The sequence below is a fragment of the Heloderma suspectum genome, chromosome 2 (genome assembly GCF_057233095.1).
Source record: "Heloderma suspectum isolate Gila_16-S chromosome 2, 16-S_ref, whole genome shotgun sequence".
Classification (NCBI taxonomy): Eukaryota; Metazoa; Chordata; class Lepidosauria; order Squamata; family Helodermatidae; genus Heloderma; species Heloderma suspectum.
Genome location: NC_139459.1, coordinates 162,288,559 through 162,311,481, shown reverse-complemented (window position 1 = coordinate 162,311,481; position 22,923 = coordinate 162,288,559). Strand labels below are relative to the sequence as shown.

Genomic DNA, 22,923 nt, shown 5'->3' with positions numbered 1-22,923 from the left:
ATTAACACCAGGGGATGCTTTAAAAAATACATTTTATATTGCATTATGCTATCAGACTGATATAATGTGATAACACTCTTTCATTTAAATAATACCTTACAATTATTTAAATTTTTAAAAAACATAGCCCTACTAATTAAAAGATCAATTAAAGAACATGTGATAAAACAGTGCCCACTGCAAAGTAATATTGTGCTGAGGTACAATAGGCTCACCTGCCCAATAGGTCACTGCCCACCTCAAGACCACAATAGCGCTAAGAGCACCTACACCTGTGGAGATTGTGTTACTCGTCCATCCTTCTCAAAGAAGTCAGACTTTCTCCAGTAAGAAAAAAAGACAGAAGCAGCCCTGGGAAAACATGAGAGGATTACAAATGGATGATGATCTCATGTGGGACCCCTGGAAAATATGAGTGAATGAGCCATGGCAATTCCACAATGAGCTTTTTTACATGAGGCTGTCAATTCACTGGATCTACTTTCGATTTTTGTGACAGAACCGAGATCTGAGCACCACACAAAGAGCGTTTCCTTATTTCCTACTACATAACCTCTAGGTGGCACGATGGTATAGGGAAATAATACAATTACACAAGTGGAAAATGCATTTTCCTTTGCTTTCACAAATAATACTGCATTTTCCCTGCCCTAAAAAAACTTGCCAAAAGTGCTGTTTAAAAACAGATGCAAAAATGGAGTGTCATAACATCTTCTAAAGAACCCGTAAACAACCATGAATAGGGAATGATGAGCACACAGTAAATGCCTCGTGTAGAAAAGTTCAGTAAATCCTTGTCTGCCTTAGTCAGTGAGGAAGTGAGGACTGGGGTATTCTTTTCACTTAAGACTGAGGTATATATTAGAAGATGTGGTCCGAGAGTGAGGGATTATACCCACCCATCAGGCTGCTCACTTGTGAGGAAAGAAAGGACCACCAAGACCTGTCTTTCCCAGTGTTTTGACAACTGCCTGCCTTATTGAAACTTATTTCCATTATTCCTGAAGCTACACAGGGCAGCGAGAGACAAGCAACATGGTCCTGTTAGAGGTGAATATGCTATCTGGGTATATCCCTGTGAAGACGTCTGTGAAAAAGGTAAGATAATTGTCTTATCTTAAATTGTCTTGAAGAAATTTTTAATTGTCTTAAAGATAAGGATTGTCTTCTATGCATCCTCGATTAATTGTTTATTTTAGAATTTGGTATCCCACCAGACTGTTAGGCAGAGCCCTGAGGATGGCTTCTAAGTTATCCCATAAAAGAACACATTACCAGCTAAATGTATCCTAAAAAAGGTTCAGCAGTCAGCAGCATGTTTCAGTTAAAATCTTAATTACAGAACTAAAGTTCAGCCATTGTCCATAAATGCCTGCTGGAATGCAAAACTTTTCACATCCTTCTAGAACTTAAGAATGCCTCTTGGAAGGTGTATGTGTCCGTGTGTGTGTGTGTGTGTCCGTCCGTCCCCATAATGAGTGCACAACTACTGAGAAGACTGGCACAGACAAAAGCCCCAATCTATTGTCAGATAGAAAACGGATTCCAGAGCAAGTCCCCGTCTGATGCCCTAAGACCTGACTGTAAAGAGGTTGGGGCTGAATGTCCTGTTTGCTCCAGCAAGTGAGTGGGCAGAGGGAGGACTGGAGGATGAGTGGCAGTTCTGTTTTAAAAAGAGGCACAATCTCCAGGTAGTAACTGGGCAGCCTTACCTCAACCCCACTGACACGCTTCTCTCCATTTCCCCTCTCTTGGGGCTTTTCTGCACGAGGCATTTAGCCTGCGCTCGTCATTCTCTACTCATGGTTGTTTATGGGTTCTTTAGACAATGTTGTGAGCCTCCAGTTTCACTTCTGTGTCTAACCAGCACAGGACCGGGTTCCTGCACCTTTAATAATTGTGTAGAACAGGGAGTATTTTAGCAGGTGTAGCTGTCGTGCAAGATCTGCTTGCCGAATTTCCCTCCTGTACACAACTATCAAAGGTGCAGAAGCTCTGTCCTGTTTTGCACCTGGCTGACCTATCCTCAACACAGCCCCAGTTGTTCCCCACCACTCTCTCAGCTGACACAACCTTGCCAGGTGTTGGCGCACACACACAAAGGATGGGCAAGTGCAAGCACCACCCATGCACAAGCACACTGAACAGGCTGAACTATATGTATCTTTAGATGCGTGTTTCTGCCCTTGAGTGCAGGGATTATTTTCAAAATTGCCAGCCCAGGGGCCCTGATCCAAATTGGGGACCGGGGGGGGACGGGAACTAATCATTCCCCCCCTCCATGATCCTGAGCTGGATCTCTCCCCTTGCCCCCACCCATTTTTCTGGCTGTGGAGTGCCACCTTTCAAACATCTTCCCATTTCTGTATGAAGCTTCCTAGAAAATCATCTACTTACTCATCTACGTGCTTCCATTCTCCTTTACCAGTATGAAATGGGACACACATTAACATTTTGTTCCTTGGAACATTAAACCTTTTACCCATTTTCCATTGAACTGTGAGGATGTATAAAATGCTCTTTACAGAAACTGTTGGCCTTGGAAGGTACCTTTGTGCAACCCAGATTTAATGGGACACCAGCTGCCTCTATATCCACCACTAGTGACCCAGAGCTGGTTGGATCAAAGCTACCACAAAGTTCAATAACTGTCTCCTTTTTTCTGTATTCTGACAGCTGCTAACAAATCCCCTAGTTAAAAAGGTGGAACCTGAGCATGACAAGATCAACATTTACCTGGATCAGGTGAGGGCTTATGCAGATCTCTCCCAGACTGGCATAAAACAGGAGTTGGAGAAGGGGTCTGGGGGTATTATTCAAGGTGATGGTCCATCTGGGATTGAGGAAAAGAGGGCATGATTCAAGGTCATTGTCTGTAGAAAAAGGGCTAGGGAGAAGCTTGACTTAGATGAGAGACCCCAGTCTCCCCCAGTCCAGCTTTATCTTCTTTACATCTGGGGAACTCAAACGCATATAGCTAGGCCTAATAAAGAAATTACCCTACACTACTGTTCCTTTTGGATATTTTTTAATGCAATCATTGTCTTACTGTCTTTCCCCCTCTCTCTCCAGCTGGATAATAATGTTCAAAACTATGGTTTCTCTGTGGAGCAGGAAGTTGAAGTGATTGATCTTAAGGCAGGAACCGTGAAAGTCTATGATTACTACCATCCAGGCAAGCATCCCACTGGTGGAATGGGTATCATTTAGCACTAACCACAGCCATGGACAGCCCTGTCATGGCCCCACAATCTTGCCTTTCCCTCAATCCTCTACCCCCATCCCTGTTTCTCTGCTGCTAGTAGTGGCAGAGAGACAGTGGTCTCACAGGCAAGGTTGCTCGGAGATGGGAGAGGCAAAAGCTTCCTGCAATCTCCAGGAAGGTCACTGTCCTGGCACTGCTAACAGCAGCATCGGAACAGCGTCCCCCGCTCCCCCAGTCCAGCTGACCAGTTGGGTTGTGGGGGAAAGTGGGCAGAGCCCCATGGCTCTGAGAGTGGCCAAGGGCTACATATACTGGCCACACACTGTGCATCCTTGGTATACTGTATGGGTGAATTCGGATGTGCACTTACCATGTCATCCATGTTATGTTAGTTTCACTGAGTGTCCAAACCATGTACTGACATGTACGACTACATGTGTCAATATGTGTTATTCAGCACTGATAACATACCTTCTGAATGTAGTTTCATCTGTGGATTTTAACACCTGACAGTACATATTGACACACATGGACACAAGTATGGACAAGCATAAGTAAGGGGGCGGGGAGAGGGGTTGGGCAGGAGTCCCCATCAGAAACAGAATGGAAACCCCTGGCTTGGATGCTGTAAGTGAACGCTCAAATTCACCCTCCTATCTCCTTGACTCTCCAGAATAAAAATATTAGTAGTGGACTTTTCACATGGGTCACCTAAGTTCAGACACTCACATCATTTTCAAACGGTTCCTGTGTAAACATTTATTTATAATATTTTTGTACTGCTCTTCAATTAAAAATGGCCAGGTGTTTTAGAGTAAAGTAAAAGGCAATAAAACACTAATCACTAAAAGGATTGACTATGGTGAATGGCAGCTCTAAAAACGATCCCAGGAGAAGTAACAATATATCTGAGATTAAAGGCTTTTGAAAATAAAAAGGTATTTGGTGCCTAATAGTCCAAGTGTAAGATATTAGTGGGGAGGGAGTTCCACAAGTCTATTTTGCCTTGTAAATATGAGGAGAATGTGGATTCTTCTCTCCCTTGTTTTCACCCTCATGCTGGTGGGAGGTGGGGGGAATTTCAGAAAGCAAGCAGCTGGGAGTGGAGGTTTAAACTCCACCTACCTCCACGTGCTTGTCCCAATCTGAACCAGGGCCCCACACACTTACTTGTGAGTAAGAAACAAAGGGAGGATTGGTTGCATGCTATGTATTTTGTGAATTGTATAGTTTGACCATGAGATTATTCTACAAGAATGCTGGTGGGGCTTGGAGAGAGGGTGGTGTTTGGGCTCCATCTTCATCTTATAGACCATTCTCTCTTTCACACAGAAGACAACGCAGTTGCCGAATATAATGCTCCCTGCAGCACAGGTAAGGGTGGGATGGGACTATGCTTGAGCACATTCCAGAAGGTAGAGGAGGGAATGAGTCACAGCAGTTCAGAACCGCCCATGGTTTATTGGAGGGTTGTTTCTGATGGGATTGTTTGGTATTGCTGCCTCCTGTTAATAAGGCAGTTCAGAGAAACAACAAAAGGCAGAACTGAATGAGCATTTACCAGTCCTACATGCACACACAGTAAAAGAGAGACCACACTCTTCTTCAGTGAAGTAAAGGTAAAATGATTTACTCACAGTTCCTTGCATAAAAATGCAGGTACAGTGTATAGTTTCAAAAGAGAGTTTGTTCAGTCCATTTCTTTGTGTTCCATAACCTCAGCAGGAGAGAGACCAAGCATGTGTGCTCCCAGCAATGGTGAAGGCAGAGCAAGAGCAAGATGGAAGTAAGGGGAGGAGCACAGGAAACCACTCTGTAGGCTATAGCGATCTAGCTATGCCCCAAATTCCCATGCATTTACTAGCTATTTACAACACTGCCCCCTTCCAGCAACTTGCAGACGAGGTTGCAGTATTCCCAATAGTTTCCTCCTTCAACAAGCCATGCTGCCCAGGTTCAGATGACACAACAAGCTGCGCCCAGACGGGTGAATAGGCAAATGGCGCTAGGCATGCACTGCAGCTTAACAAGCCACTGTGGCTTCTTTAACCCACCATGATCATGTGAACTGGCCTACTGACTAGCTAAGTGGTGTATGCGGCAGTTATTCTTTCCAGGCATTGGCTTGCTCAGGAGCTGTTCTTCCTTGTAGTATGTAATAAAAATTGTGAATAAGGTGTCGTAATGCCATCTATTCAAGCACCTATCATTTTTTAAAAACAAGACTTTTGGGACAAATACCTTGCTTATTTCCTTTTTCTCTCTTGACCTTCTATGGGAGGAAATCAGCCAACACTCCATAAGCCTCAGGTAAACGGTCGTTATTGAAGATGCTGCTCTTCTTTCCAGGAAACACATATCTGGGGGTAGAAAGGTATGCTTGTGAAGTACTTGGAGCTGCAGGGGACTCATGGAATGAATGGGAAGCAAGCATAGCAGTGGCCCACATAAGGCCAAGCTTGGCACTAGCACATATTTCATATGGAAAGATGAAACAGTGTGTCTGGTCCAGATACACAGTTGTGATTAGAAAAGTGTGTGTGTGTGTGTGTTTATGTTTGTATGATACGACCAAGGGACATTTTGGACATGACAATGAAGTGGAGAATGGGACTTTTTTTTACTTATTAAAATATATGTAACTTCCCTTTCAATTAGAAGTCTCCAAAGTGGCTAATAAAACACATTAATATGATACTATATACAAACACCACATTTTTTGGTATGTGTTTCCTTGCGCTTCTCTGACATTGAGGTGTGAAAGCATAGGAAACAGGAAACAAGTCTTTCTTCGAATACTTTTCCCAAAGTCACCTTATCAGTCCTTGCTTCAACTCCCATCTTTATTTCCATCTGCAACAAAAGCACATGTAACTAGATTTGCTCACATTACGTCTTCCACTCCTCCCCTCTCTGTGCTATTTTGTATTCTTGGGCCATTCTTCACAGCAAATGGAATGAGAAGCGCTTCCTGTTTTATCCGATTTTTCATAAAATCTACTTTGGTCCATTAGGCACACATGAAGCAAGAAAAGCAGAGTATATACCACCTAAAAACCCAGTGTCACCAGTCACGCAAGAGTACTTGAGGCCTAACTTTGAGTTTGCATGGGCGAGTAGAACTGAATGTCATCAACCAGGCAGCTGCTGCTCCGTGAATGAGAGAGGCTTGTTCCCCTGCCCATGTCCACGTTCCCCTGCTCAAACAGGGAAGATTAGTGGAAGAGATGAATTTGGTCCCCATAGTGTACCGCACACCTCTCCCCTCATATCCGCCATTACTGAATGCCCTGCTCCCCACAGCCCTGCTCCCTGCCTGCGTTGTTGTCCCATTGAGAGCATCGTGCCTCAGTTGCTTTCCCATTGAGAGAGTTGATGATATTAAAGCCCTGCACGGAGGGAAAGGGCTGGCTGGAGTTGCCTCCCTCTGCTAGCACTCAGCGGGGCAGCTGCTGCTGCTGCTGCCGCTGCCTCCTCTCCTCCCCCTCTGTGCATTCTTTAGTTCTCATTGTATCACAGTATCAATACAGCAAAATACCGCAGGCTCCCACTCCTGGCAGCCGCCTCTCCTCCCGCTCCCAGCATCAATACAGCTGGCTGCTTCCTCTCCTCCCCCATGTGCATTCTTTAGTCTTCATTGTATCACAGTATTGTTACACCGAAATACTATGGCTGCAAGCTCCCGCTCCTGGCCACCTCCTCTCTTTCTCCTCTGTGCATTCTTTATGGTGCACTACATACCCCAGTATTGGGAATGCTATTGTAAATAGGAAAAAGAGGCTAGATAGCTAGTACATGAAACAGGCTCTGATTTTCTTAATGAGGAAAAGATGCTACAGATTCTCAATGGGTAAATGCTTGAGAATGGGAAGTGGAAAGAAGCCTGTGTCCAAAAAGAGGGAATGGGGGGAGGGGCAGCTCCACTCCTTGATCACAGCCAGAAGTAGGCACTCCCAGGATTTAATGTGGGGGATGGGGCACGCTGCAGTGGAACCGCTCCAGAGCCATCTTTAAGAAAAGCAACGCACTACAATGACTTTCTGAAAATGCCCCTTTCCAGACGAAGCTGCGGGGTGGTTGTAGATTGGCAGCAGTGTCTTCTGTTGTGAGCGACCCTGATGTGCTCCCGCTCCACATTAAATCTGCCATGTAGATTGGCTTCTTATCTCTCTCATCCCTTTTTTCTCCCCACACTGTCAAACATAAGATGGAAAGCATCTGGGGTAATGTTGAAAGTCCTTGTTTATATAGGCTCTTTTTTCAATGTTACTATTGGTCAATAATCCCTGTCTATGAGGCTGTTTTAGTTCTATTATTTACTCACTGACTAACATCATAGTTTCCTTAAATCCTTCCCCTCTACAAATCCCCGTCCAGTGCACTCATTCATTATCTCTCAGTTTTGCACTGGCCTGCTCCTACAACAGCTTAAGATGTAGCATCTTATTTTCTTTGTATTTCTTCCCACAGAGAGCACAAAGGAAGATCAGCACTAGTTCTGTTCCTAAAGCATGAAGCACACACACGTGAATGCTGAAATTGATGGAGAAGATCTCCCATCTCATGTCATTCTTTTGCGATTGCTCTTTCAGACTGTGTACAGAATATGGCCTGAATCCAAAGATCCATGTCAGCAAGTTGAAAGCACTTCTGCACGTGTGTGGGAGGTTGCTAATTTTCCCTTCCTGCTTTCATCCCCACTCCACCCCTGCCCTCCAGAAATTCCCCCAACCCTCAGAAGTAGCTTTTCAGTGGCTTTTTCAGTCAAAGGGGGAAACTGGCAACATCCCATGCATGTGCAGAAATGCTTTCCACTCATACACAAGGCAACTTGGAGTTGCTATTGCTGTTGCCAACAGCGCTCATGTTCATTTTTTTTGGATCCCAGATTGGTCTGGTCAAGTGGGTTTTGCAGGTTTTTATAATGCTTCGAGCAGCACCCTGAAAAAGTTGAAACAGGCCCCCGGAACAGTAACCTGTACAGGTGGCAGTAGATATGTATGACTGTTACAGGTGCCCATTGGATAATGGTCATGACAAGTAACATATTTCCACTCCTCACATGCAAGCACATAAATGGGTAGGTCCAGTTCCACCAAGGAAGTCATGGGGCTCATGGAATGAGATTAGACCAGAAGCTGCTTGCACGCTGGCCTACTTAATCCCACACTGATGGCTATCAGACAAGAGAGAGTGGAGTTTGGATTTAGGGCAACAAAGTGAACACAGCTTTTTCCTGCAGTGAAGTGTCCCTTTCTTTCTTTGTCTATTATTGTTACCAGTTACCAATGCTGGATCAAGCATGATAGATCCCATTGTTGAGATAAATGATCATTTGTATACATGTTTAATGTTAGAATTATGTTATAGCATGGTACATGCAGACAGAATCAGAAGGTCCCTCAATTCAACTTTCTTCTATACTTCCCCACTTCATGAATTAACCCATTTCATACACATTTTGGTGTTCTAAAAGCAGCTGGTAGAAGCACAAATGTAATGAGGCACCTGTAGGACAATGAATAAAGATGTGAGGCTCAGGAGGAAAAATCTTTAAAATTTATGGGGCCCTCCCCCAAACAAGCCCTAAAATAGAAAATTGCACATTTTAAAGGGGTGTTCTTCTGAAATATTTTATCTTTCAGAATGATGAATACAATACCTTTTTAAAGAAGCATTTTAAAATAATATTGGAGCCAATTAATATTGCTGATTCAGATGTAGTAATGTTAGTAATGATCGCATTTGACTGGGTTAGTATACAAGCAATACTCTCTGGTCTTGATGTTGGAAACATCCTTTAAAATGTTGTAGAATAGAGAACACAAAACAAATGCCTCCACGTGTTTGGTCTAATTTGGGAGTCTCTGAGGTAAAATTGCTCCTGCAACGTTATGGCAAGGCCTTTGTACAACATAGCCGCTGATGCCCCTTGCTTCTCATTTGCCTCAGACCCCACACCTAATGAGTGTTCGAAAATATACAAATACAATCAAGAAACAAATTAATATGTGAAAAGGGCAGACATTTTTGTTTTCCATTTTCTGGTCCATGGAGCTCAAAGTCAGAATAAGAAGCTATGGAACTTGATTCTGATAACAGAGAGAAAATGTGCTATGTTAGTTTTTTCAAGGATACATTTTTTACTTGGATGGATCTGGGTTCAGAATAGCTTTGTATCCAGTCACTGTGATGATAACTCGATATGATGAAGATACACCTTTGAAGAGTTCAGTGTCACTAGAAAGTTTAAATATCAGAATGTACTGCTATTTAATTACTTGACAAGGATGATTACTTTTTGAAATAATACTATTTTCTCAAATTAAAGAATGAGCATTATTACCCACTCTACATTAAGCCCTAATAATAAAAACTTCCTTTTGTTTACCGCATTGATGGTTTATATATACATTTTATTCCTACATTCACTGCTGGAAAAGATCTAGATATGCTTAGGGCACAATCCTATACTTGGGATATGCTAGCTGAGCGGATATGGCAGAAGCCCTGTTATGCCACTGCAGGGCCAGATATGCCACTGCAGCAAGAGCTATGCTGGTGCAAGCGCTCTGATGGGTCACACTGCATTTGCTCTGCTGATGAAGATGCGCCAGCAGAACAGCCCAAACAGGGCAGAGTCATGCGTGCCTGGGGGCAGAACAGGGGAGGAGCACACCTACCCCATAGTTTATAGGTTCCTCCAGGCTTTTAGGGCTCAGGCCTATCAAGGCACATGAGGGGTGCTGCTGCTGCTGGCACAGTGTATGAGGCAGTCGGACGGGGGGGAGAGGGAGGGATGATGAGGGCTGCTAGGATGCCAACCAGTGGGGCTGACCTATCAGGCAAAGTAGCAAGGGGGTTGGTCTTGAGTTTCTTCCTCACCCAGCCCTAGGTGGTTTTAAGGGAAGTGTTGGTTGCACTACTGCTGACCTAAGTAAATAACATGAAAGGCATTTCTCAGCCTTTTCCAGCTCAAATGGAAAATCGGGAATGTGTTTCTTTTGTTACAACCACAATTTTCTGTTTAAAAATGCACTTATACTTTAGTTAAATGTAACTGAGAACAGCATATATATATTTTAAATTTCAACCCAGAAGCTGATCGCCTGGGCTCCGCCCTCTCTTCTCCCCTTTCCAGTCCAAGCGGTTATCTGCTCCTCCTCCTCCTTGCTCTTTTGCTTCCCTGATGCATTTGTGTGTGTGGTGGCTAATGGGAGTTTGGCATTTTATTTTATTTATTTTATTTATTTATTTCATTTCTATACCGCCCAATAGCCGAAGCTCTCTGGGCGGTTCACAAAAATCACACAAATTGCCATTTGGCGGCAACTCTTTGCTTGGAGGGTGACAGACTGACAGTGTCTCACACACACACTGCTAGCGTCAGCCCTCCAGGCTCAGAGCAAGTGGGGCTCCCTTCCCCTGGCCACCCTCTCTCCTCACCCCTACAGAGGATGAGCTGGAGGTCTCACTGGGGCTGAGCTCTGGATCAAAGGGGGTGGCTCCCTGCTGTCCTGCCATTTCCTCATTATTATTTGCACATTTGCATTTAAAGAAGCAATGGAAGTAATAAAAAATTAAGCACCATTGCATGAATGTTTTAATAATCAAAATTAAAAACACATGAACAGCCCCCACTTTTCTCTCTCGCCTCTTGCTGGCTGGTGGCTGCCCATTCCCAGGGACTCCCCTGACCTTTCCAGAGCCTGCCCACCCCCTGGCCTCCAAGGCTCTATAGCCACCCCTGAGCCCAGAGTCTAGCTTCTCTCTGACTCCGTGCCAGCCATGGGGGCTTTTGCAGCAGAGGAACTGGGAAGGAAAAGGTCTGACCTTTGGGGATGAATAAATCTGTCAGGTTACATATACCTACACATGGAACAATAATTAACACATTTCATCAGAAGAAAATATTAAGGATGAGGGGATGTTCCTTTCTCATTCCCGCCAGGCAGGACTTGTCTATTTTGGAAAGATGTTTTATATGTGACAGGGGAGAACTCAAAGAATGGGGATCCCTGCCACTGGGGCGAGGCAGAGATTCCCCTCCCCACACCCTGCCAAACAGGCTTTATGTGTTCAGCTCAGTGTCACAATAGGCTTGTGTAGAAAAGTTCACCATCTAAATACATGCTCTGTCTACTGACTCCACCCCCTTCCAGCTCACTCTCAGCTTTTAAACCTTTCCTAGCTTCTTCGTCCCCTTCATGGATCACTGCCTTGTTGTGGGGAAGGGGCTTGCGTAACTCAGTGAAGCCATAAGCTATGCCGTGCAGGGCCACCCAAGACGGACAGGTCATGGCAGAGAGTTCTGACAAAATGTGGTTCACTGGAGAAGGAAATGGCAACCCACTCCAGTATTCTTGCCAAGAAAACCCCATGGAACGTATCACAAGGCTAAAAGAGATGACGCCAGAAGATGAGCCCCTCAGGTCGGAAGGTGTCCAATATACTACTGGGGAAGAGCAGAGGGTATTTCCAAGTAGCGGCAGAAAGAGTGAAGCGGCTGGGCCAAAGCCAAAAGGACACTCAGCTGTGGATGTGTCTGGTGGTGAAAAGAAAATCCGATGCTGTAAAGAACAATATTGTTTAGGAACCTGGAATGTCAGATCAATGAATCAAGGTAAGCCGGAGGTGGTCAAACATGAGATGGCAAGATTGAACATCGACATCTTGGGAATCAGCGAACTAAAATGGACAGGAATGGGCGAATTCAGCTGACCATCATATCTACTATTGTGGGCAAGAATCCCTTAGAAGAAATGGAGTAGCACTCATAGTCAACAAAAGGGTGGGAAAAGCAGTACTGGGGTACAATCTCAAAAATGATAGAATGATCTCAGTACGAATCCAAGGCAAACCATTCAACATCACAGTAATTCAAGTCTACGCCCCAACCACTGATGCCGAAGAAGCTGAGGTTGATCGGTTCTATGAAGACCTACAACACCTTCTAGAACTAACACCAAAAAAAGATGTCCTCTTCATCATAGGGGACTGGAATGCTAAAGTAGGAAGTCAAGAAATCACCGGGATAACAGGCAGGCATGGCCTTGGTGTACAAAATGAAGCAGGACAAAGGCTAATAGAGTTTTGCCAAGAGAACACGCTGATCATAGCAAACACTCATTTCCAACAGCACAAGAGGCAACTGTACACATGGACATCACCAGATGATCAATATCGAAATCAGGTTGATTATGTCCTTTGCAGCCAAAGATGGAGAAGCTCCATACAGTCAGTAAAAACAAGACCTGGAGCTGACTGTGGCTCAGATCATGAGCTGCTTCTTGCAAAATTTCGGCTGAAATTGAAGAACGTAGGGAAAACCACTAAACCTTTCAGGTATGACCTAAATCATATCCCTTATGAATATACAGTGGAGGTGAGGAATAGATTTCAGGGATTAGACCTGACAGACAGAGTGCCTGAGGAACTATGGACGGAGGTCCGTAACATTGTTCAGGAGGCAGCAACGAAATCCATCCCAAAGAAAAAGAAATGCAAGAAAGCCAAGTGGCTGTCTGATGAGGCTTTACAAGTAGCTGAGGAAAGAAGGGAAGCAAAAAGCAAGGGAGAAAGGGGAAGATATACCCAACTGAATGCAGAGTTCCAGAGAATAGCAAGGAGAGACAAGAAGGCCTTCTTAAATGAACAATGCAAGGAAATGGAGGAAAACAACAGAATGGGAAAGACTAGAGATCTCTTCAAGAAAATTGGAAATCTCAAGGGAACGTTTCGTGCAAAGACGGGCATGATAAAGGACAAAGAAGGCAGGGACCTCACAGAAGCAGATGAGATTAAGAAGAGGTGGAAAGAATACACAGAAGAACTATACAGGAAAGATCTTAATGTCCTTGATAGCCATGATAGTAGTGTCCTTGATAGCCATGATAGTGCGGTCACTGAACTTGAGCCGGACATCCTCGAGAGTGAAGTCAAGTGGGCCTTAGGAAGCATTAGTAACAACAAAGCTAGCGGAGATGACAGTATTCCAGCTGAGCTATTTAAAATCCTAAAAGATTATGCTGTTAAAGTGCTGCATTCAATATGCCAACACATTTGGAACACTCAACAGTGGCCGCAAGACTGGAAAAGGTCAGTTTACATTCCAATTCCAAAGAAGGGCAACGCCAAGGAGTGTTCAAACTACCGCACAATTGCGCTCATTTCACATGCCAGCAAGGTGATGCTCAAAATCCTACAAGCTAGGCTTCAGCAGTATGCGAACCCAGAACTACCAGAAGTACAAGCTGGGTTTCGAAGAGGCAGAGGAACTAGAGATCAAATCGCCAACATGCGCTGCATCATGGAGAAAGCAAGAGAATTCCAGAAAAACATCTATTTCTGCTTCATTGACTACACTAAAGCCTTTGATTGTGTGGATCACAACAAACTGTGGCAAATTCTGAAAGTGATGGGAGTACCAGACCACCTTACCTGTCTCCTGAGAAACCTGTACGAGGGTCAAGAAGCAACAGTAAGAACCAGACACGGAACAACCGAGTGGTTCAAAATTGGGAAAGGAGTACGACAAGGCTGTATATTGTCACCCTGCTTATTTAACTTATATGCAGAGTACATCATGAGAAATGCTGGGTTGGATGAATCAGAGGTCGGAATTAAGATTGCCGGGAGAATTATCAACAACCTCCGATATGCAGACGATACCACCCTAATGGCAGAAAGCGAAGAGGATCTCAAGAGCCTCTTGTTGAGGGTGAAAGTGGAGAGTGCAAAAGCTGGTTTGAAACTCAACATTACAAAAACTAAGATCATGGCATCTGGTCCTATCACTTCCTGGCATATAGAAGGGGAAGAAATGGAAGCAGTGACAGATTTTACTTTCTTGGGCTCCAAGATCACCGCAGACGGTGACTGTAGCCATGAAATTAAAAGACGCTTGCTCCTTGGGAGGAAAGCTATGGCAAACCTAGACAGCATAGTAAGAAGCAGAGACATCACCTTGCCAACAAAGGTCCGTCTAATCAAAGCTATGGTTTTCCCAGTAGTAATGTATGGCTGTGAGAGCTGGACTATAAGGAAGGCTGAGCACCGAAGAATTGATGCTTTCGAACTGTGGTGCTGGAGAAGACTCTTAAGAGTCCCCTGGACTGCAAGGAGGTCAAATCAGTCCATCCTAAAGGAAATCAACCCTGAGTGCTCATTGGAAGGACAGATCCTGAAGCTGAAGCTGAAATATTTTGGCCACCTAATGCGAAGAGAGAACTCTCTGGAAAAGACCCTGATGCTGGGAAAGACTGAAGGCAAAAGGAGAAGGGGACGGCAGAGGATGAGATGGCTAGATAGCATCACCGATGCAATGAATATGAACTTGAGCACGCTCCGGGAGAGTGCGCAGGACAGGCGGGCCTGGCGTGCTATGGTCCATGGGGTCACAAAGAGTCAGACACGACTGAACGACTGAACAACAACAACAAGCTTCTTCGTTGGCCTGTGGCAGTGTCCGCTACAGCCTATTTTCCCCTGCCTTCCGTTTTCCTTCGTCATCTTGCTGTGTTCCTCTATCAGCTTGTGGCACACCCAAAAGTGTTCAAATAATCCAGCAAAAGCTTCTGAACTTGTAAATAAGTATTTTTAATCAACTTACACATTTCTGATACAAAGCATTCCAAATACATAGAGATACTTGGGTGAGAGGTTTATAAAATGTGTATGTGTTATGAGGATTTTGCATCAGTTTCTTTGAAGCCCCACCTGGGAATGTGGCAGCCAACTTCCAAGGAAGGTTGGCTGTGGGTTGGAGCATAGCATAGATCCTGCAGGAGCACAGAGAAAAATATTAGCAAGTGGAACAGTAAAGCACGATATGGTTAGCAAATGATTCACAATAACCTGAAAAATATAACCTGTCCATTAGCTTTCCTGTGCTAACCAACGTCGATGAGGAACTGGTTGCAATTGGCCTCTGAGCATGCTGCAGGAGGCCTGGTGCCATTCAAAAATACAGACCCACCACACCCCTTCTTAGCAAAATAACTGGTATTTCACATGTCTATATTGTTTTGTACTAGCGGTGATGAAGCCTCTGGCACTGATTGGCTGAGCTGGTGTGATGGCTCAGAATGTTCCACTGTTCAGGAAATAAAACAGTGTGCAGTCCTCTTTTCACTGAGGGAAGGGAAAGTTTTCAGTTTGAGATTAAAATCTCACCCAGGCCCTAGGGCAGGTAGGCAATATGGTACTCGTGGGTGCCAATGAACCCCGGGACATCTTTCTTGGCACCTGTCAAGGTGCCCTACTCTTCCCAATTATTTTTAAAAATTAATACATTTTCTTATCAGCAGGTGGGATTGCTGTGAAATAGGTTTCTGTTGGTGCTGAAAACGGGGTTCAAATAAGTTGTGTAGTGTGTTAGGGCTCAGACCCCACCTCTGCCTTGTACTCAGTCTGTCAGACAGGTTACTTGCCCTTTGCCATGCCTCTGCATGGCAGCCATTGTGTGGTGGTGCCCAAGAAAGTTGATCAAATTGCCAAATGTGCAATTAGGAGACACTAATGAGAGAGTGGGTTCTTAAGAAACTTCACAGTGCTTAAGATTGGGGGGGGTTGCTATCAAAAGAGAAAGAAGTGTTAGGAAGGCTGGTCAAGAAATAGGGTAGCTAAAGGAACTGGGATAAAATTGGCGTTGGACTAAAAAGCACATTCTACCACTGGTATGCCAGAAGTCACACATACCCCATGCAAGATTTTGGATTTAGAGTTTTTTTCTTCCAAAAACACAGGTACTTACCTCAAGGATTGAATAAAGTTGTTGGGAATAAAAAATTATTTTAGAAAAGAAATGCCATGGCCAATAGTCTTCATCCTCCCTTTGATGAGCCACAAATGTTCTCCAACAATAGCGATAATCTGAAGAAATAGATATCCTACTAGTATGATTTATATAGAGGACAGATGGCTTATTTGAAGAGAAGCTTATATGCTTGGTTTCCTCTTCAGTAAGGCTGCAATCCTATACATTCATACCTGGGAGTATGCCCCATTCAACTTAATGGGATTTATTCCTGAATAGATGTGCACAAGACTGCACTGTAAGACTTAGAATCATAGAATCATAGAATAGTGGGGTTGGAAGGAGCCTACAAGGCCGTCGAGTCCAACCCCCTGCTCAATGCAGGAATCCAAGTCAGAGCATCCCTGACAGATGGCTGTCCAGCCTCGTCTTGAAGGCCTCCAGTGTGGGAGAGCCCACCACCTCCCCAGGTAATTGGTTCCATTGTCGTATCGCTCTAACAGGAAATTGATTAGCTTTTTTCCTAAACTAGATCAAGATTAGCTTAGGAAAAAATGGCAAGGAAGGGGGGGCATGATAGAGGTGTGTAAAATGTATGTATAAAGGGGGGACATGACAGAGGTGTATAAAACAGAAGGACCCTTGGCCTGATCCAGGATGGCTCTTAGGTTTATATGTTCTTATAGAAATGTAATGTTAAATGAAGAGCAAGGCAGAAAGCATAGAAAGAAAGCAGTGCAAATTAGTATGGAGATTTTGTGCAATGGCCACTCTTTTTTTACTGTGCTAGTTGTGCTAAGCCTGCCACTCCATGGCCTTTAATTTCTTATCACCTTTCTCTTCTTGTCTCTTTAGACTGTAAACCTGTAGGCAGGTTCTGTTTTAATTTTTGTACAGGGTTCAAACGTTCAGTTGCTTTATAAATGATAAATATTGTTTCCTCTAATATGTGAGCCTTACATCATCACCACCACCACCACCACCACCACCATTACAATATTGCCTAGTCCCTGGTCCACTATCAAGTTGCTGTGTTTATAAAGACATGAACATACCAGGCAAATGCATGATGGATATCTTCACTCCACAATTAACTAAGCTCCTGAGGCCATTCTGGTTAGGCTCCTCTTGATGCCTGAACAGTTCAGCGGCCCGTATTTCCAGAGTCACATTAGGGTTTGCCCCCAAGAATTCAGTTATTTGGCGGCTACATGAAGCACAAGGACTCCATGATAGAAACCAAGTGACAGAGCATGGTGTGGTCTTCCGGCGGCTTATTTCCTTACACTTATTTTGCAAAAAGTTGATTTCAGCATGTTGGATACGGTTGCTTGTACACCAGTTCTTCCAGGTCTTGGGACTTCTTCTCCAGTGGATTTCATACAGTAGATGAGTAACTTCAGGGGGTTCTATTGGAACATAATTCCTCCAAAACTTCTCAGGTTCTATTTTCCACCTTAAGTACAAATTTGACGACAGAATTTCAGCCTTTCACAACTCAGCATAAGAACATAAGAAGAGCTATCCAGGAACAGACCAAGGGTAGTACTCAATGTTAGTCCTACTTAGAGTAGATCCCATTTAAATAAATGGCTTGCAAGTTAGTCATGACTAACAAGTGCCATTCATCCAAGGAGCCTACTCTAAGTAGGATTAACATTGGATACTACTCAATGGGTCCATCTAGCATTCTGTTCATACCATGGCCAACCAGCTCCCTGTAGGAAACTCACAAGTAGGACATGAGGGCAATAGCACCCTCCCACATATTCCCCAGCAACTGGCATGTAGAAGCATCCAAACTGCTGGCCATCACTACATCTTGTGGTTGTGAATTCCATAGTTTAACTATGCACTGTGTGAAGTACTTCATTTTATCTCTCCTGAATCTCCCACCAATCAGCTTCACGGGATGACCCTGGGTTCTAGTATTATGAGAGAGGGAGAAAATATTCCCCCATCCACTGTCTCCACATCATGCATAATTTTGTACACCTCTACCATATCTCCCCTTACTTGCCTTTTCTCTGAGCTAAACAGTCCAAGATGTTGTAACCTTTCCTCATAGGGGAGTTGCTCCAGCCCTTTGGGCAATCATTTTAGTTGCCCTTTTCTGCACATTTCCCATCTCTACAATATTCTGTTTTGGTTGTGGTGACCAGAACTGTGCATAGTATTCCAAGTGTGGCTGCACTACAAATTTGTATAAGGGCGTTATGATGTTGGCAGTTTTATTTTCAATTCCTTTCCTAATTATGCCTAACATCGAACTGAGCCACACACTGGCTCAACATTTTCATTAAGCTGTCCACCACAACCTCAAAGTCTCTTCCTTGGCCAATTACTGTTAGCTCAGATCCCATCACTGTATACATAAAATTAGGATTTTTTGCCCCAATGTGCATCACTTTACACTTGCTTACATTGAACCGCATTTGTCATTTTGATGCCCATTCTCCCAGCTTCGAGAGATCCTTTTGGAGCTCTTTGCAATCCCCTTTTGTTTTAACTACCCTAAATAATTTGGTGTCATCAGCAAACTTGGCCACCTCACTGCTCACTCCTAATTCCAGATCATTTATGGAAATTATGAAAAGCATAGGTCCCAATACAGTTCCCTGTGGGACACCACTATTGGGGGAATTTATTATTTATTACTACTCTCTGCTTTATGTCTTTTAGGGCATGATCCTATGGGGATAGTCGGCCACCTCCAAACTTGGATGTGACCAACTATCCAATGCAGGGTGAGTGGAGCATGGAGGGATCTTCTCCTCCACGCTCCGGCTGCCCTGCATTTGTGGCTAGGCGGCCGATTTCGGCTGTCTAGTTGGGGCACCTTGGAGCGGGACTGGGGGAGGTCGGACGGTGCACAGGAAGCATTGTATTGGCGCTTGTGCCATCCCCTCCCCTCCCCACCCCCAGGAATGCCCCCCTTTCCCCCACTCCACGCTGCTCTTCCGAACACGGAGCTGGGGACGAACCACAGCACCTATGAGGCAGTGGGGGAGGGGGTGGGGAGGCAGTTTTCTTGGAACTGAGCTCGGAGTGCTTGCTCTGAGCTCAGTTCCCAGAAAATGAAAAATCCTGTCTAGTGGCCATGGGACTGCACCCTAACATTTACCAATCTCCACACTGTATGCCATATTTTCTTTATGCGCTTAGCGACCGTGCAGAATGGTCAATTGTGTGTAGGCAGATTCTGCCTAAAGCTAAAGTTGAAGTGAATTTTGAGGAAAGTCAAGAGTTTTGCTAAGAGAAGCAAAAATTAAGTGGGTGGGGATGGGGTTCATACATCCTTACATGTGGGTGGGTTGTGAGTACTTCATCTCATATAACCATATCCCAAAATAAACATGGAATAGCCCTATAACAGGTCAGAAATTACTCTCAAGCAGTAAAGAATGCAATTAATTTACTTATTTTATTACATTTTTTCCTGCCCTTCCTCAAAGGAGCACCCACTCCCTCCACATGCTGTAACACAGCCTTCCCCAAACTCTCCAGATGTTCTGGACTTCAACTCCCATCAGCCCCAGCCAGCATGGCCAATGATCAGGAACGCTGTGTTGCCATCAAAAACATCTGGAAGGCACCAGGTTGGGGAAGGCTGATGTAAGAGGACTTGCATATATAGTGGAATCTTTCCCATGGGGATGAGCACTGCAGGATCCCTATGAGGAATATAGTATTATATTAAATTCCATGTGTAACCACAGTTTTAATTTAGTGTCTTGCTGATTACAGAAAATCAGTGCCAACATGAGATACTTTGCTGCCTGAAAAGAGCCAAAATGATGGTGCATCACTGAGACAAGAGTTCCTGCCTTCTGCTATCCCCCTGACCCTTCATGGCACTGCTTGGAGTAGGTTACTGCTAGAGCTGGGCAACATTCCTCCCCCTTTGCTGGAGCCTTGCCCTCCCCAGCGAAGGCAGGAGGGATGAAAGCCAGCTGACTTTCACTGGGCCGGAGGGTTACTTACAAGACAGTCTGAGGGCCTGTCTGTCTGTCTTGTCAGCTTTGCAAGAGATAATCTGCCACTCCCAACAGTGGCTAGAGTGCATGCAGCAAACCCGCTGCCTGTCGCTTTGAAAAATTAGTTGCTCGCGCCCTCGGGAATGATGCTGTGTGATGATGATGTAGCAGCATTCCGAGGGGCATGAGCAACTAGTTCAGGGATGGGGACCATGTGGCCCCCCCAGACGTTGTTGGGCTGCACCTCCCTTCACCCCACACCACTTGCTTACAACTCCCAGCCATCTCTCACCATTGGCTATATCGCCTAGGGCTGATGGGAGTTGCAGGCCACCAACACCTGGAGGCCACGCGCTGCCCCCACCCCCAGGTTCAGTTTTTGAAAGTATTGGGCCGTGGGTTTGCTGCATCTACTCCAGCTCCTGCTTGGACTAGCAGATTAACTTCTGAAAAGTGTTTAAAGGGGGGGGGGGAGCCCCTGGAGCGCTTCATAAGTAACCCACCAACTGAATGTTCACTCTCCCTGAACTGTTGCCCCCAGCCAAGTTCAGGAGGGGTTTTGCACCTTCACAGCCCTCCTAATGTCCAAAGAAGCTGAGATGAAATTCTCAGCCTGCCCGTAGTTACATCACCTTGCTTCATGGCATTCCCAGCCATGCAGAAAAACAGTGCTTCAGTAGTGCTAAGCAGCCTTGGGGAGAAGCTGCCTCTACCACAGCTTCCTACACTTTACTTTAGCTGAATAGCTACTCGTAATTCATGGGGAGTACAATATAAAATTGCCTTTCTTACCTTTGGCTGGTTCTTCTGTCTGACTGGCCTGTTGGAAATAATTTGTATCATTAACCAGCTCTAAACAGCCCTCCTAACACGATACTTTTAAAAAGCATGTTCATGCAATCCTATGTTCAGTTATGTGCAAGTCCAGTTGAAATCAATATAATTTAAGCACATATAATCCCATACTAGCAAACTCTAAGTACTAAGTTTTCTGTTTGGTTTTATTTTTTCCTATATGGCTATGAAAGGTCAATCAGATACAAACATTGGGTTGGATTCAGACTTAGTCATATGTAGAGTAGGTCCATTGAAATCAATGGCACAAGTTAGTAATGGCAAACTTGTCCCATCGATTTCAATGGGTCTACTCTATGTATCATATCTATGCTTGTCTGTATTGTTTTATTTGTTTAAATTTTTCTAAACCACCTTGAAATCATTGATTTAAAAATGGTATTCAAATGTTTTATTTTATTTATTTATTACATTTCTATACCACCCAATAGCTGAAAATATTCAAAGTGTTTTGAATAAATAAACAGCCAAAGCATGACACAGCCTGTTGTAGTCAGCATCCAGTGAAAACTATTTATGATGTGATTAACTTACTGAACCTTGCACAAGTTTATACAGATGAAAAGAAAGTTGTAGGACTTATTGCTGTCTAAACATGCATAGGATTGTGCCCTAAGTCTCATATGTGAAAATGCCCTTATAGATGTCATGATGTTAGAAAACACTGTAATTGATGCCCTTGTACTGCATATTCATCAGATATACATACAGCCCCTTGCATAGAGAACTAAGCAATCTGAGGGCAGGGTGTCTACCCTCAGGCTTTGCTGCCAGCTACCAAGATTCTATTAATTTTCCCTTGGTAGCATTGGAGTCCACCAGGTGTTGGATCCTTTTGGTGAAACTCCTTCCGTTAGATTTCTACTGTTGAAGGACTGCAAAAATCATTAGCTATCCACCAGATTTTGCAGTTCTCCATATGTTGTGATGCAGGTCTCGGCAATTTAAATGTATCAAAATACATTTTAAAATATATTTAAAATGTGTATTTTGAGGGAGAAATGTTTAGAAATGTGTACTTTGAGAGAAAATGCAATTAAAAATAATATTTACATATATATTTAAATACAAATGTTCATGCAGATTAAAGCAACATCCTAAATTAATCTAGAAAAAGGACTAAACAGGTTTATATGTGAACACATGTGAAAGTGACACAGACAAGAAATAGACCAATTCACCCATCTCTACATTGGCATTCACTGGTTGTTGGATCCTTTTGCTGAGTTTCATTCTGCTGTTTTTCCACCACTGAAGGACTGCAAACGTAATTGTAAACTTGCAGGAAAAACATCATTACCCAGAGAAAAAACACACACATCCTTATTTACAGAACTGAATTTTTACCTGTTCCTGTTAGCAGCTGTGGATCCATCCTGTTCTGTCTTCACTGTCTGCAACTGGTTACTTCTTTTATACAGAGTTTACTGTTTTCAGTTTCTTTTCCCAGAGTCTTCATCTTTTGCATACCAGCATCATAGAGTCCCCTCACCACACCCAGGTTTGACAGCTCGGAATTCCAAGCTATAAGGGACATTTTGAGCTCAGTGGCTGTTACCTTGGGGTTTCAGAAACTCTGCCCTTGGCACCACTAGTATAATGTTTATGAGAAGTGTGGGCTGTGGAATTAGACATATTAGAAATATTGAATAAGGGAGGCTGCACACTTCTGCACCAGTGGCTAGCAAGGAGTTCCTTGTTAGCATGGCTGGTGCTCCCATCGACACCACTCCCTCCACCCACATCAATCTGTGAAATGGGGAGATGACTCAGGCAGTGGACAAGTGCCTTCTCTTGATGAGCCTTCATATAATAGAACCTACGTGCAATGACACAGTTGAGAGGAGTCTAGGATGCAAGTGGAGAAACGTGTGGGAAGACTCCAACCAAACACAGGCTAGAGCTCACTTTAGAACACAGGTGGGCATTTGTGACCCTCTAGATGTTGTTGGAGTGCAACTCCCATCAGCCGAAGCCAGCATAGCCAATGACGAGGGGTGAGGAGAGTTGGAGTCTGGAGGACTAGAAGGTGCCCACCTCTGCTGTAGAACCTGTCCTAAAGCAGTGATGACAGCCAAGGGAGTTCTACCACCATTCAGTCAGCGCAGTGTCACCCAGGATAAGTATTC

General features: G+C 44.2%; 2 protein-coding genes across 4 annotated transcripts in view; one reads left to right on the top strand and one right to left on the bottom strand.

Moving 5' to 3' along the window:
- The window catches only part of LOC146353039 (alpha-2-macroglobulin-like protein 1), a 74,490-nt gene extending 64,891 nt beyond the window's left edge, over window positions 1-9,599 (top strand). The window contains exons 33-37 of the mRNA XM_084835509.1: window positions 1,008-1,098; window positions 2,677-2,745; window positions 3,073-3,175; window positions 4,538-4,579; window positions 7,676-9,599. Of these exons, the coding sequence (XP_084691635.1) occupies window positions 1,008-1,098; window positions 2,677-2,745; window positions 3,073-3,175; window positions 4,538-4,579; window positions 7,676-7,701 (331 nt within the window). The 3' untranslated portion in view covers window positions 7,702-9,599. The remainder of the gene's footprint in view (window positions 1-1,007; window positions 1,099-2,676; window positions 2,746-3,072; window positions 3,176-4,537; window positions 4,580-7,675) is intronic.
- On the bottom strand, window positions 17-22,183 carry LOC146353038 (C->U-editing enzyme APOBEC-1-like). 3 transcript variants are annotated; one of them, XR_014787941.1, is made up of 6 exons: window positions 22,142-22,183; window positions 20,732-20,759; window positions 17,018-17,418; window positions 5,447-5,565; window positions 2,737-2,833; window positions 17-351 (listed from the first exon to the last, which is right to left on the bottom strand). XR_014787941.1 is itself a non-coding variant. In XM_084835517.1 (5 exons), exons 1-5 carry the CDS (start codon window positions 22,167-22,169, stop codon window positions 2,813-2,815), a joined length of 597 nt encoding a protein of 198 aa, XP_084691643.1. In that variant the 5' UTR covers window positions 22,170-22,183; the 3' UTR covers window positions 2,725-2,812. The 3 variants fall into 3 exon arrangements, 2 of the variants coding, with proteins under 2 accessions (XP_084691643.1, XP_084691642.1); XM_084835517.1 differs by lacking the exon at window positions 17-351 and having other exon boundaries at window positions 2,725-2,833; XM_084835516.1 differs by lacking the exons at window positions 17-351; window positions 2,737-2,833; window positions 5,447-5,565 and adding exons at window positions 14,788-14,985; window positions 15,960-16,078.
- Window positions 22,184-22,923: the final 740 nt, after the last annotated feature.

Coding starts and splice junctions, on each gene's coding strand:
- LOC146353038 (XM_084835516.1), bottom strand. CDS start 22,169: ATGGATCCACAGCTGCTAACAGGAACAG. Junction 16,079..17,017: donor ATCCATCATGCATTTGCCTG/GTATGTTCATGT, acceptor CTATTTCTTCAG/ATTATCGCTATTGTTGGAGA. Junction 14,986..15,959: donor AACTTTATTCAATCCTTGAG/GTAAGTACCTGT, acceptor GTGCTCCTGCAG/GATCTATGCTATGCTCCAAC.